General features: G+C 46.1%; 1 protein-coding gene across 10 annotated transcripts in view; it reads left to right on the forward strand.

Moving 5' to 3' along the window:
* ARRB1 (arrestin beta 1) overlaps positions 1 to 8,759 on the forward strand; it is a 75,753-nt gene extending 66,994 nt beyond the window's left edge. For 9 of the 10 annotated variants that reach the window (XM_042906612.1, XM_042906610.1, XM_042906616.1 and 6 more), the window contains 3 exons: positions 221 to 291; positions 1,032 to 1,083; positions 2,438 to 8,759. In XM_042906612.1, the coding sequence (XP_042762546.1) occupies positions 221 to 291; positions 1,032 to 1,083; positions 2,438 to 2,549 (235 nt within the window). In that variant the 3' untranslated portion in view covers positions 2,550 to 8,759. The remainder of the gene's footprint in view (positions 1 to 220; positions 292 to 1,031; positions 1,084 to 2,437) is intronic. The other variant, XM_042906614.1, reaches the window with a different exon arrangement.
* Positions 8,760 to 16,012: the final 7,253 nt, after the last annotated feature.

Raw genomic sequence — 16,012 nt, forward strand, 5'->3', positions numbered from 1 at the left:
GGTTTCCTTTTTTTTTTTTTTGGAGCCAGCAGAAAAGGGCTTCTAATTCACCTCCTAGAGAGAGTAAAGCTCAGAGAGTGGCAGAACTGGGGCCTGAGCAGATTTCCTGCCTTAGCTGAGACCTACCTCCTCTGACCATAAAATAGGGCATTGATAGGGCATTGAGTCTTACAGCCCGAGACTGGGCTCAAGGCTCACTGGGTCTGGGTCTCTGTTTCAGTGATGTGGCTGTGGAACTGCCCTTCACCCTAATGCACCCCAAGCCCAAAGAGGAACCCCCACATCGTGAAGGTGAGCAGGATCTGTGGGTCACTGGAGTGGGAATTTGCAGGTTGCTGACCCCATTCTCCACCAGTGCTGTGTTTCCCCATCATCCCATCTCACTCTGGGTTAGCCTTCAGGCCTGGGTTACCTTTTTCCTCAGCTCCCCAGGATCTGTTGTGAGGCCCACACTCCTCTATTTGCATCTGACTCCCCCAAGAGACAAAGAGGTCTGACTCCTTTGTCCATGGAGAGGCAGGCTGGGAGTGGAAGGGTCAATGACCAGATTGGTCATATTTCCTTAAATCAAAGGCTGTTTGAGTTGAAAGAGACAACTCTATAGTATGTACCACAAAGAAAGAAAAATGTTCTCACAATTAAAGTATCAAATGCCATCGGTTGTAAAACATACCCCAAGTTCAGAGATGTGAAATTGTGAGGAAAAAAAAAAAAAAGGGTTGTCGTAACACTTCGTGAAACCCCCGTACTTAAGAAAAGAATCTAAGTCATGTGGGAGACATGCCAAAGGAGTAGGGTCCAGAGGTTTTTCTGTTCTTCTAGAACTACAAGGGGCCTCCTTGGACCCTCCTGGACCTTCCTTCCTGCCTTTAGGATGATTTGGGGGTGTTTTTGAGATCAAGGAGCAACGCTTCTTCCCCACTTCCCTTCTTCCGTAGCCCTCCCCTTTGCCCTGGAGTGGGGAGCTGTACCCACCTGCTCCTGTGCCCACTCACCACTAACCCACGGGCGCCCGCCCACCCTGTGTTTAGTTCCAGAGAACGAGGCGCCAGTAGATACCAATCTCATAGAACTTGACACAAAGTAAGCCAAACCCTGCCTGCAGACGTCCGGGGGACGGGCCTTGGGTGGTGGGCGGGGCGATGGGATTATTTGCATATATGCTTATTAACCTCTGAGGAACAGCTGATCTAACCCCGTCTGCTGAGAGCCGCCTCTGCTCGCCTCTTCAGCAACCCGCTTGCCTGCATGTGACTTGAAGGACCCTCCGTGCCTGTTCCTCTTCCTCCTGCCTTGGTGGGGTCTGTCTTCCTCCCTCGTCCTTGCACGTCCGTCCGTCAATCCGTTCGTCCGTCCACAGCGCCTGCTCGGCTCTCACAGGGCTGGTTCGGTTCGTGGCCCTGGGCTGGGGCTCTCCTGCCCTGCCAGCGCCCAGCCGGTGGAATCAGGCTGCGGGGTGGGGAAGGTTCTGGGGCTCTTGTTGCTTCTGCCTCCTGAGGACCGATGCGGATTTCCCTGCGGTCAAAGGCCATCGCCTCACCGGACAGTGGCCCGAGGGGGAGGACCTAGGCCGACAGGATGAACCACCTCCAGAGCCAAGCAGCTTTCTCTCTCCAGCTCCAAATTCACCCTTTCCTTGTCCCCCAGGGGATATTTGGGATGTGGTGTCTCAAGCCACCCCATGAGGACACCTCATGAGGCTGGCTGAGTTCTGTGGGGCGGGGGACTTGGGTGGGCCTAAGTGTACATGTTATGTGATAGAACAGAACTCACTGTTCTTAAAAGCGGTCCTCAGTCCAGAAACCCCATTCAGGCACCTCCTTTCCCCACCCACCCTTCCCTCTGCCCCACTATTTAGATTTACTGCCCCCAGACCCCATCCTATCCAAGATCCCTCAGGATAGAGTGTGAGCTGACAGCTCCCTGGAGAAAGGGCTCTTGTGGTTTTTTCTTCCACTAAGCCAAGCCCACACCATCCTGTGCAGATATAGGAATGCTTCCTGAGGGTAGTTCTTTGGATGGGTGGTGGGGTTTCTTGGGCCTGTTCTGAGGGATTCAGCATAGGCTATGAAACTACTGGGCCTGGCATCTCACAGTGGGAATAAGTTCTTCCTCTGGCCCCAGCCCGGCCACACTGCACCTCCATCCCCATTTGATATCCGCCTCGCACCCCCAAATCCTTAAGAACTGGGTCACTTCCCAGCCCTTAGGCAGGAAAGTCAAACCCACGCCTCCCTTTGGTAATTCCACGACTAGCTGGAGTCCAGATACGACCAGTCCCACTGTCCCTGGAGGGCATCTAGCTGTGCCAGCCTGGCAGGCCTTTCTGCCCAAGGTCAACCCTAGGGGCCAGCCTCTGAGTCCCATCTGACCCTGTGGATAAGCCTACCCTCCCTGCCATGCAAACACATCCCGTTTTGCTTGTCTTTTCCACCAGCGATGATGACATCGTGTTTGAGGATTTTGCCCGCCAGAGACTGAAAGGCATGAAGGATGACAAGGAGGAAGAGGAGGATGGCACTGGTTCTCCACAGCTCAACGACAGATAGACTGGGGCCAGCCCTCCCTCCGGGCAGCTCCGGGTCTGCTCTCCTGCACTAAGATGCTTATTCGTCTTCTTCCTGTTCTCGTTCCCCCCTCCCCTTTGTTCTTCTAGTTTCTACCAGGGGGCCCAGTGTTCTTCCAGGTCACGGTGGTGAACCTCTGGCCTCAGGATTGGCCCCACATCACCATGCCAACAAGGGTCACATGGGCCACCTTCACCCCTCTCACCCCTGTCGCGGGGCACCCCTCCAGCCCCTCTCTTTTCCTGCTGACCCCCCAGAAAGGCCATCCTGGCTCTGGCCTTGGAATTTGACTTGGGATGGGGAGCAGAACAGGGAGTGTGGGGCATAGGGCTTGGAGGGGTGAGGTTGAGGGCTCAAGACGTGTGAGAGGGTGCCCACGGTCCTAGGTGGCTAACACAGTTCTGGCAGCTAAAAGATGACTATGCTGAGGGCCACCCTCTTCTGGCTGGGAGGGGCACACCTGTGGATAGATTCTTACTGCCTTCAGGCAGTTGAGACCCATGAAACACCTCTCTGCATCCACCCCTCCGTCCCCACCCTACATGCCTCTGTGTCTGACAGTGACCCTCTGTGTCTGTGGTGATGGTTTGCAGACCCCAGGAGTAGAGAAAAGCCACCAGACTGGCTTTCTCACCAGCAGTTACTCAGTCTAAGGCAAGCTGTGTGAACTAGCCCATCTATTTCAGTACTGTCAGGATGTAACATCCTAGCCACCTTGTATCTTATGTGTGTGTCCTGTCTGTACACATGCACAGAGAAATAAGGGAGGGGTCTTCAGAAAGCACCAACCGGAGGTAGAGTGAGCCCAAGCTCTTGGGGAGGTTTCCCGAAGGGTGGCTCTGAGAGATGGGGTCGGAGCAAGAAGATGAGAATCTGCTCTGTTCCCTCCTTTGCGGACCTAAGAGCAATCGGTGATCCCTCAGGAAGTAAGGCTGGCGGTCCAGATAGGGCTGGGGACACCGGTATCCTCCGGCTTTCCCTTGCAGTTCATCCGGGCTGAGCTGGGCTGGCCCTGCAGGCTGGGAGAGAGCGCTCAAGGCCACTATGCCCACAGTCAAAGAGGCTTCTTCGCAGAAGGTGGCATGGTCCATCAAGATGCCGTCACCTGAAAGGAAGGGGACTGCCAGGTAGCAAAGAACCCTTCGTTTCCTTAGGGAGCTGATGACCCTCCGCCAGTTCCCAGTGTCATGGATACTCACTACCCATTGGCTGGTGTTTTGTGTGATTGAGACCTGGGGTATTTTTAAGCAATAGAGTGGGCAGATGATGAGGTAGAAAGTGTTAAAAGGTATTCGTTCTTGTCTGACCTTTAAGGCCCACTTACTGTGTGACCTTGGGCAAGTTCCTTTCCTTCTCTGGGCCTGAGTTCTTCACCTGGGGTTTGACCAGATAATCACAAAGGGACCTCCCAGCTCTGGCCTCTAAGAATCTGTAAACCTTAGAGCTTCTGGTATGGTAGGTGGAACCAGAGCCAGACCACTGACTCTCGTTTGTCTGCCGCCAGAGGTGATTCATTGGTAGTGGGGCCCTGGAGAGCTTCTAGCCACCGCCTCCCCAGGCCTGAGAAGGGCCCTTCTTGGGCCTCTGGAGGGTCATCTGATGTCAAGCTGTGGCCATAGCTAGCATGAGCTGCTTGGCCCTAGGGCCTGAGTATTACAGAAGGCCAAGCTCGGATTTGCTTATGACAGGGCTTCTGGTGCCTCACAGCTCCCTGTGGATGGCAGACCCCCTGAGGTTTACCTTATACCCAAGCAAATATATTGCTTAGCAGGGCAAGGGGATCTCTCCTCCATCCCTGCTCCCTTTTATCTCTGTCCCATGCTTGCCTGAAAAAGGAGACAACAAACTTTTATTATGCTAGTTGGGTCTCAAACTCTCCAGCCCCTCCTGGGGTGGGCTGCGTAACCATTATCTATGGCGAGATTACCCAGTTCACAGGCCTGGCACTGCACCTCAGCCCTTCCACTTCTGAATCTCATGAGGATATGAGGCTAGGGACTCCCTGCCCCAGGTCAGGACCAAGTCAGCTTGGGGCAGCTCTACTCTCCTGGCCATCCCTGGGGTCCTAGCTGTGGATGCCCCAGGCATCCAGCCTCTACCAGAGATTGCTGGCAGTCCGCACCTCATTGGACAGCTGAAGAGTTGACGAAGGGCTGGAACAGCATGGGCCAAGCATATGCTCTCCAGTGTCTTCCTCTGGAACCTTTGAGGCTGGTACGAGACCCTTTAGGATTTGAGGTGATCGATCACTCCCCTACAAACCTCTTCCTCTATCCCTCACCTACACACATGAAAGATTTGTCAGCCTGGTTACTTGAGCTTCTTCACCTCAATATCACACTCACCCTTTGGGCTTTATCCCAGTATTTTAATGGAAATTTCTCCAGCTGTGGGAAGTATCATAGCCCCATCTAGACTTTCACTCTTTGGGTCCAGGGCTGCAGAAGGGCAGTGGTCAAGTTCATTTGAATTTGGCTTCAACGCTCTTGGCTGATGACTTCTGCTCAGTGCTGGGCACTCGACACACAGAGATAGGTCAGTCCCAGCCCCTGTCCTCAGAAAGCTCATGGTCAGGTGAAAGTTATAGTGGGAATAGGTAATAAGAGCCAAGTGCTTTCAGGGCTCCTTGGCTGCTGCTAGTTCGTATGGTGCCTTGCTGTGAATTAGAAGCAGTGCCCCTTCCAGGTAGATTCAGCCCATGTTAGAATGCAAAACTTTGTGAATGGTGCATAGATTGGAGTTCAGCCCCACCTGCCCAGCCCAGGTGCCATGCTCAGGCCAGAGTGTTTCCTTTGGCCTCTTCCTGGGAGAAAGACCTAGATCATCTTTCAAAGCTTCCACTCCAGACCCCACTCCACCTGCGGCCCCCAACCATGACCGAGTCCTTCTATGCAGGGCCCCTCTCTATCTGGAGTTTAGCCTGTCTGGAATCAGGTGAGACCTTGGAGTGAAATTGGGGGTGTAGGAGCCCCACTGGGCCCCAGGCGCCAGCCCACGGTATTGGCTCTTTCTGTACACACATTTGGGCTCTATGCTGACCACACAGCTCCACACTGGTACCTTCCAGTGGGTCTTGTGGATGGCATATACATAGCAATCTGGGCAGGAGGAAAGAGCATGGCCCCAGGTGAAAATCTACAGGCAGAGGGGCAGTGGGGCGTCCTCAGCACTACAACTGTGAGAAGAGTTCAGTCCCCATGAAGATAAGGACTGAGTTATTTGGCTGGACTCCATGGGCCACCTCAGCCTCAAGGCGCAGACAGGTGAGCGTGGGCCCACCAAGGGCTGGTTCAGCTGGGTGTATTGCTAATAAGCTGGTTCCCACATGGTGCCATGAAAAGAATGCTGGCCTGGAAGTCCACAGTGCCTCCTGCCCAACTGTCACCAACCAGCTGAGTAGCCTTGAGCAAGTCACTTGACCTCTTGGGCCTGGTGTCCCTAACTGTAAACTAAGATCGTAATCCCTTCCCCACCTGACTTAAGGAATTGGGAGGCCCAGAGGAGATGGAAGTCAGCTCTGGAAGTTGCAAATGGCTGCACAGGCCGTGGCACTGCCACTGCAGGGGAGCAACCCAGAGTCACGTGGGAAGGTCACTGTGGGCAGAGTCCTCCTCCCAGCAGTCTTCATCTCTTGCCCCCTTCTCACTTAGGCAGATGTCAGCCAGAATGAGTGCAGTTTGGCTTTGGTGCCTCAGCTGAAAGAAAAATCCAGACGCAATTCAGGAATGCCTCGCCCACAGATAGTGGTCCCAGAGATCCTGACAGAAAGGATATCAGCCATGGATATCAGTGATTGAGCTGGGGGGGCATCTGGACCATCCCAGGCCTTGTGCCACCCACACCTCCTATCTTTCAGATCCCACAGAGGCCAGGAAGCCTTGGCTCTGATCCCAGGTTAGGGAGAGCCCCTAACCCCCAGGCCCAAGGAGGGCTGAACCACTATTCCATCTAAGAACCCCAAGGGTGAGGTGGAATAGAAGTTGCCCTTCAAAGTAGAAGGTCCTCTCCAGCATCAGACACAGCTGCTAATGCTTGGTGACAGGAGGGATTTGGGCCCAGGGAAAACCCAGGCCTCTTTCCCTGAGAGCTGAGCCCTGATGACCTGTACCCAGTGGCTCCAGTATCCCACAAAGGCAGCTTCTCTCCTGCCAGTGACTGGGGACCAGACATCCTCCACCCATCCCAGAGGAAGTCATTGGCCCCAATCTTGAACTGTTATTGGGTCTCGTGGGCAAAGGCCTATATCTGTTCTGATGTTTTTAAAGTCAGCAGGGACCAAAACAGACCCCCCTGACCCTCATGCATATGCCTGCACTGAGCTTGGCATTTTGCTTTTCTTGTCCAGGCAGGTCCATTGCTTCTGTCCTCCCTCCAGGACTGAAATGGCCTACCTGTGGGGCAGGATCCCCACCTCTCCCACTCCCCTGCAGTGTCCCTGCACAGTGGCTTCAAAGGCCCATTGAAGGGGGAGCATCCCCCCTCCCCCTGCCCGCAGGACTCTCTCCCAACTCCTCACTCTGAATGAGAAATCAAAGCACAGGTCCCCAGGACCCATGATCTATAGACACTCTGACACAGTGGTTTTCAAACCAGGTGCTGTGGAACCCCTGGGTTTCACAGAGCTTTGTCAGGGGCTGCTAAGGTGGGAAGATGGGGGGTGGAGGCAAAGCCTAGATCTCCAGCTCTCCCCCCATCCCCACTTCCACCAGGACAACTCTGCTTTTATCTGTCTTGCCTATTGAGGTTTCACCTTCACACTTGTGAAGGAAAACTTCTTCAAACCACCATTCTAAGGTTTGATCTTCAACCAGCAAGCATAGGTTCTATTCTTGCTCTTCATGTTGGAATGGCTCTAGCATTCCAATACAAAGTGTCTTTGTATTGGAACTTGGGTCGCAGACCCAGGCCCAAGCATTTGCTCACACACACACACACACACACACACGTGTGTGTGTACACATTTGATGGTTTTGTTGCTCACCCACCCTGAAGCTCTGGCCTGAGTTTAATTTGGGCAGGGGCCTGGTGCTCAGTGAGGGTGAGTCTTACCTTGATATCAGCCCGTGCAGTGTGAGGGACTGCAGAACAAGGACTTAGGCCCAGCCCCCACCCCATGACTCGTGTCAGCACCCCAACTCCCTGCCCCAGGCCACATGGTGGGAGAAGGAGAAACTAGACTCAGGTTCCTCTTTACATACAGCCAGATGGATGGATGTCCAGATTTTTTACAAAACAAATGCTGAGGGAGGGCTTCATGACAGAAGTCCCTCCTGTGAGAGCATTCCCCTTCAGAGACTTTTAAAGCAGCAAGTTTCCCTTGAGCAATTCTAGTAGGATTCCACTCCCACATCTGTGGACAAGCAAGTGTGTGGGCAACAGAAAGGTGACTGAAGAGATGCTGGTCTCCCACCCACAGTCTCCCATATTCTTTCTCTGCCAGCCTGCCTCTCTGCTTGGGCCCACAACCAGGGTTAAGGGGTGGGTACACTGGTGAGACCTGGACCAGCCCTTGACACAGAATCCTGTCTGGGCCCACTGCTGAGGGAATTCTATGGGGAAAATGTGAAGGTCAGGGCATAGCCAACCATGTGGCATGGGAGAAAGTGTTCTATGTTCAGTCTAAGCATGCCCTTGGAACCCCACTGACCTCAGTCTCCCCATGTGTAAGATGGGGCTAGTGCCAGGCTCTGCCTTCCTCACAGGGATTACAGCAAGGAAGGGTCATAGGTGGGCATGATAGGTAGTGTCATATGAGAGGGGATCTGCACAAACTTGGGGTGTGGTCATGGCTTACACTGCAGATCAGCAGACTGCTTGGGGGAATGATTATGAGATGTACCATCTTCCTGGGGCATCTCTGCTTGGTGTTAAGGTCTAGCCACAGACACTATGGGAGACGTGTCTCTTCCTATCCAATGGGAGCCAGCATTGAGCCTGGCACAGTGACTGTGTGGATCCTGGATGCAGGGAGTGACAGGTAGCTGGGACAGGTCTCCAGGTCTGTGGCTCTTCTGTTAAGTGATTATTTTGTTACACCCTCATTCCTGGGCCACCTGCCAGGTTTATCTGTTGTACCTGTGGCATTCCTTATAACGTCAGATAAGTTATTACAGTTTATTCAACTCTAACAGGACAAATGAACAAAAGAACCATAAATAAGAGACCATTAAAGGTCTTTTGTGACAGATCCTGGATGTGCTTTCATTTCTGTCTCATTAGCTCCTAGTAAGACACAGACCAGTAAATTCTCTCCCTGCTGCCCTGGAATGGTGGACAGGACCTGTGACTGGGTCAGGTGTTTTCTGTGGCCCGAACTCCAACCTGGTTCCTGCACCCTTTTTGGAAATTGCCAAAGAGCTTTCTCCCCGCTCTGCCATTTACCAGTATTATGGTCTTGGGGAAGTTGCCAAACTTCTTTTCCCTCTCAGGCATCACTAGATCCCATGACCCCTGGTATGCTCCTCAGGTAAAGTTATCCCATATTCTTTTTGGCAACACCAACCACTTCAGCTGGAATCCTACCCCAACCCCAGACCTGGTTCTTATTCAGTTCTCATCTCCTGCTCTACTGGGTCTCCCTGAAGTCACTTCACTTTCCATGACTTACCCACTGTCTGTTCCAAAAGAACACATGGGAGGAGTGGGGATATATGTGAGGAAGATTCAAAGTTCTACATGATAATGTGCTGTATTAACACAAAAGAAAAACGCTGATGAATGTAAGATGACTTTCCCAGAAAACTGATTATGTATGAAAAATATTTTTTTTTACATTCTTCCAAAATAATGTGCACCCTAGATCAAAGCATTGCCCTCCTGGTTAACCAGAAGGTGGTCTGTTTCCTCTGATGCTCCCTTTAGGCCAGAAAAGGGTAGTGGGAAGACACTGACATTTGAATTAAGAGACCTGAGCTAGGGCTTTCGTTCTGCCCTCCCTCGTGGTCTATATCAGTCTGAGTCCAGAGAAATACCCCATGCCTGTATTTCAGGAGCAGGGATTTTACTGATGAAACTGGTTATAATATTGCAATAGTTAAAAGGGCAAGTGAAATTGGAGGTAACCCAGAGATCAGGTGCAACTGGAAACCACTACCACCTGGAGGGTGGAAGGACAGGGAGAGGAGTTACAGAGCTAAGGAACTAGGGACATTGAGGGAGAGGGTATCTGAGGAATTCAGACCACCATAGAAACACATCTGTCACTGGGGATGCTACTCAAAGCAGAGAGAGTAGGAGAAATATTCTGGTTTCTCCTTTCTTTCTGCCCTCCAACATCATGCCCATGCCTACTATTGGCAGAATCTAATCAAAAGCTAATTTTCAAGGAATCTTAGGATATGTGGTTTGCAATGGTTGATGCCCTGTAATACAGAGCAGGGGAGGATCATGGGATTAGATCTGAGACCAAATAGCAAATCAGCTCTTCCTCGAATCTTCTCATCCAAAAAATAAAAATTATCATACTGGCCCAGATACCACAATTTGAGGAGTGCCCTGACCTCTAAACAGGACTGTAAATGTCGGGGGGTGGGGAGAGTGAGTATTTGTTTTGCCTCTTAGCTTTGAGCTTTTCTCCTGCTGTCACTGTCTTCATGGTGCTTTGGGACTTCATTTCTCTTAGCTTTTTTAAACTCTAGAAAATCAAGATAAAATGGGTAAGAGTTTCAAATTATAGCCAAGAGAGTAAGTCCACTACAGCCTATCACTTCAACTGATTACATAAAAATTCCTGACAAAAGTACTAAACACACTATCTAATGACTCTGAAAATTAAACAAAAGCAGGCAGATGGTACATAGGAGTCAAAATTTGGAGAAGTAAGCTGCATGGGGTGCATTTCCTTTTTTTCTCTCTTTTGTGGATTTGTGCTGAGGTTAGAACCACCACCAACAGAAGGTGAGAGAACTTAGGGTCTGAACCTAAATTAGTTGATTGCCTCTTGAAACAACAATAGCAAAATCAACATTCTTTGAAGAATTATAATGGGACCCCAGAGTCTAAACAATATAACATTTACAGTGTCCTTTTCAGATATAGTAACTGGAAATTATGCAATATACAAAGAGCCAGAAAAACATGACCAAATATCAAGAGAAAATACAATCAACATATGCCAACTTTAAGAAGACTTAGATGTTGGAATTATAAGAAAAGGTGTTGTGGTTGATTAATACTTGAAATGAATGGGAAGATAGTTCTCAGAAAAGATATAGGGGTGCTTGGGTGGTGCGGTTGGTTAAGTGTCCGACTCTTGATTTTGGCTCAGGTCCTTATCTCACAGTTTGTGAGATCAAGCCCTGCATTGGGCTCTGCATTGATAGCATGGAACCTGCTTGGGATTCTCTCTGCTCCCACCTTCTCTCTTAAAATAATAATTTTAAAAAACCCTTTAAAATGAAAAGGGATATAGAAACTTGAAAATGAGCTAAATAGAAATTTTAGAACCAAAAACTTCAATATCTGAAATAAAAAATTCACTGGATAAGCTTAATAGCAGAATGGAGTTGACAAAGGAAAAAGTCAATGAACTTGAAGATAGATTAATAAAATTATTCAATCTGAAAAAGAGGGACAACTGAGAAAAATTGACAGGGCTTCAAGGACCTATGACATAATATAGGCTCTGAGATTCATGTCTTTGAACTCCCAGAAGAGAGGAGAAAAAGTCTGGTGCAGAAAAAAAAAAATCTTTGAATGAAAGGTGTAAACTTACAGATTCAAGAAGCTGAGCAAACCTCAAACAGGTTAAACTCAAAGAAGACCATACATAGACACACATAACCAAACTGCTGAAAACCAAAGATAAACTCTAAATTCCTAAAAGCAGCTAGAGAAAATGACGCATTTTTCTATCTTATTCTTTACGAAGAATGATGATTTGATGGAGCTTTATCAATAGAAAGCATGGAAGCCAGAAGAGAGTGAAACAGCATCTTTAAGTGCTAACATGAAATAGTTGTCAAACTAGAATTCTGTATCTAGTGAATATATCCTTCAAGAATGATGCAAAATAGGGGTGCCTGGGTGGCTCAGTCGGTTGAGCATCCCACTTTGGCTCAGATCATGATCTCACAGTCTGTGAGTTCAAGCCCTGCATCGGGTCCTGTGCTGACAGCTCAGAGCTTGGAGCCTGCTTTGGATTCTGTGTCTCCCTCTCTCTCTGCCCCTCCCCTGCTCATGCTCTGTCTCTCTTTCTGTCAAAAATAAATCAACATTAAAAAAAAATTTTTTTTAAAGAATGATGCAAAATAAAGAGATACTCACATGAAGGGAAACTAATAATTTGTCAGCAGACCTGCTCTTATAAAAACTAAAAATTTCTTTTGGTTGAAAGGAAATTATGCCAGAGATAAATCCACATCTTCAGGAATTAAGAGCAACAGAAACGGTGATTATTTGTGTAAATTATAAAAGACTACATTGGTCCCCTTAAGTTCTTTAAAATATGTATTAGTGATGAAAGGAAAACCATTAAATTGTCTAGTAGGGTTGTCACAGTACATAGATAAAATACTATACTATACTATACTATACTATATATACTATAATGTAAAGTTCAGTGGGGAAAGATAAAGAGACCTATCTGTAGAGCTTCTGTATTATATTGAAGTGATATAATATTAACCCTAAGTATACTGAGAAAGATTATTATGTATATTGTGATTTGTAGAGCAACAATTAAAATGGACCCAAAAATATAGATAAAATAGCGTACTAAAAAATAAGCACATATTCCAAAAAAAGGCAGGAAAGTTGGAACAAAAGAATGAAAAACAGAGGGGACAAACAAAAAAGTAAAAGTGGTAGACCTAAATCAAACCATGTCAGTAACTATATTAAATGTAAGTGGTCTAAATATAACAATTAAAAGATAGAGATTGTGAGAGTTGATTTAAAAAAAAAATCCCACTATATGCTGTCTACAAGAAACCCACTTGAAATATAGAGACAAAGATAAGTTCAAAGTAAAAAGATGGACAAGATAACCATGCAAACAATAATAAAAAGAAAGCTGAAGTGGTTATATTAATAGAAGACAAGGTAGACTTCAGAATAAGGAATGTTATCAAGGATAAAGAGGGACATAATATAAAAATAAAAATGCCAACTTACCAAGAAGACATAACAATCCCAATTGTATATACATTTAGTAATTGTGTTTTTGAAATACATGAAGCAAAATCTGACAGAACTGAAAGGAGAAATATACAAATCCACAACACTATAGTAGAAGACCTGAACAACACTACCAATAACTTAACTGATATTAATCAAATATTTCACCTTTATTAATATTTGATATTTGATATTAATCAATATTTCAAAACAATAAAATGAGCATTATTTTCAAGTACACATGTAACATTCGCCAAGAAAGACCATTTTCTGGGTCTAAAAAACCTTGGCAAATTTAAAAGAATTTAAATAAAAAAGATGTTTCAGATTATAACAATTAAACTAGAAATTAATATAGAAAAGCATCTGGAAAATTTACAAATACTTAGAAATTAAGCAACTCTTGTAAATGGATCAAAGAGAAAACCACACAGAAAATTAGAAAATCTGTGAATTAAATGAAAATGAAAACAAAAATAAGTAATTTTATGGGATGCTGCTAAATTACTTCAATAGATGCACAAATGGCATTTGACAAAATTCAATATCCATTCCTTTTTAAAAATTTTTAAATGTTTTTATTTATTTTAGGAAGAGGGAGTTGGAGAGGGGCAGAGAGAGAGAGGGAGACACAGAATCTGGAGCAGGCTACAGGCTCTGAGCTGTCAGCACAGAGCTTGACGCAGGGCTTGAACTCACAAGCCCTGAGATCATGACCTGAGCTGAAGTCGGACATTCAACCGACTGAGTCACCCAGGCCCCCCTTCAATATCCATTCCTGATTAACAACAACAACAACTGTCTTCACTAGATAAAGGGCATCTACAACAAACCTACAGCTAACACCGTATCTAATGGTGAAATGGTGTGGTAGTGGTGAATGATTTTCTTCTAAGATTGGGAAAAAGGCAAGGATGACTGTTCCCATCACTCCTACTTAACGTCCTACTGAAGGTCTTAGCCGGAAAAATGAGGCAAGAAAAAGATACAAAAGGCCCACTGACGGTAAAGAAATAAATAAAATGTTCTCTATTCATAAACAACATGATTATTTACATAGAAAATCCCAAGAAATCTACCAAAGAAAGTGCTAGAACCAATCAGTGAATCTATATAAGTTGCAGGATACATGATCAATATACAAAAATCAATTGTACTTCTGGATAGTAACATCAATTGGAAAATGAAATTAAAAAGAAAATGCCAGGGGTGCCTGGGTGGCTTAGTCAATTAAGTTTCTGACTCTCAATTTCAGCTCAGGTCCTGATCCCACAGTTTGTGAGATGAAGCCTCACATTGGGCTCTGTGCTGATAGCTCAGAACCTGCTTGGGATTCTCTCTCTCTGTCTCTCCCCTGCTCATGCTCTCTCTCAAAATAAATAAAAAACTTAAAAAAATGCCAAATAAAAAGATAGCACCATTTAACAACAGCACCAAAATGGAAATACTTCAGTATTAAAATATGAGCATCAAAATATGAGCATAATATTGATGCACATCTCTAAAGCACAAAATATTGGTGAAAGAAATCAAAGAAGACCTAAACAAATTAAGACATTTACCACGTTCATGGACTGGAAGATTCAATACTGTTAAGATACCAATTCTCTCCAAACTGACTACAGATTCAATGAAATCCAAGTCAAGATCGCTGCAGGCTTGTTTTTTGCAGATATAGACAAGGTGATTCTAAAGTGTATATGGAGAATTAAAAGAACTAGAACAGCCAAGCAATTTTTAAAAGGAAAAACAAAGTTGGAATTATCTACTACCTGATCTAAGGACTTACCATGAAGCTATGGTAATAAAGACAGTGTGGTAGTGGTGAAAGAATAAACATCTACATTGATGGGACAGAATCCAGAATCAAGAAATAGACCTGCATATATACTGTCAATTGATTTTCCAAAAAAGTTCAAAGGCAACCCAGTTGTTGTCCTTTCAATAAACGGGCTGGTGAGGATGTGGGGGAACTGGAACACTCATACACTGCTGTTTGGAAGGTAAAATGTATGGACACCTTGGAAAACAGCCTGCAGTTTCTTATAAATTTAAATATACTTATATAAGACTTGACAGCGCTACTCCTCAAAGAAAGGAAAAGTTATGTTCTCACAAACATCCACATGTGAATGTTAATAATGCCTTTATTGTCAAAAGCTGGAAACAACCCAAACGTTCTTCAGTTAGAGTGAATGGATGAACTATTGTACAGCCACACAATGGAATACTACTCAGCAATAAAAAAATGAACAAACTAGTGATACCTATAACATGGATCTTAAAATACATTATGCTAAGTGAAAGAAGACAGACTTAAAAGAACAAATATGTATGATGCTATTTATATGACATTTGGAGAAAACAAAACTAGGAAGATAGAAAACAGACCCTTAGTTGCCAGGGGCTGGGATTGAGGGTGGCCTGACTACAAAGAGACTACAGGAGGGACTTGGGGGATGATGGAACTGTTCTGTATCTTGATTGTCAAAATCAACTGTAAGCCCAAAAGAGTGGATTTTACTTTATGCAAATCTGAATCTCAATAAAAAAGCAAAAGCAAAAAAAAATAATAAAGCAAAAAAGAAAGTAAACAATTTATATCACAGACTGCAAATAATATTTACTGGGCATGTGCCATTTGCTGGAACTTATGATGGACCCTTGAAGACACAAAGATAAATAATATAACCCATTGAAGGAGCTCACAGATTCATAGGAAGATAAGGTATGACAACAAAGGTTTGGAATTGCTGTTGAGGGATATTGGAGATGGGGCTGACATGTAGTCATGGCATGCCATGAGAGCACTAAGTAGGGGTCATCAGGTATAGGTGGGGTGGGTAAGATGGAGAATAAGGCAGGCTTCCTAGAGGAGGAATTGCTTCAACTGAGTTTTGAAGGATGAGAAGAAGTTAGGCAGGTGAGGAGAGGCTATGGACATTGGCTAGGACTGGCCTCCCATTCGATATTTGAATATTCAGTCTCAGCACTTTGCACCTGCTGTTTCTTCTGCTTGGACTGATAGATAGATCCTATAGACTCATTTCTTCCAATCCGTCAGGGTAAGCCATCTTCTCAGAGGGGTCTGCCTGACTACCCTAGTCAAAGACATCCTTCCCCATTGCTCTTATATCACTCTGTTTATTTCCCTCATAAGTCTTGCTTGTTTATGGTATAAGCACATGGGCTCTGGGTTCTAAGCCCAATTTGGCCCTTTATTAGCAGTGTGGCCATATTAGCAGTGTGAGCAAATCATTCACATTTTATGTGTCTGGTTTCTTCATTTCTTTTTATTTTATTCATTTCTAAATAGGAATAATAATAAC

Source organism: Panthera leo, chromosome D1, assembly GCF_018350215.1.
Source record: "Panthera leo isolate Ple1 chromosome D1, P.leo_Ple1_pat1.1, whole genome shotgun sequence".
Lineage (NCBI taxonomy): Eukaryota > Metazoa > Chordata > Mammalia > Carnivora > Felidae > Panthera > Panthera leo.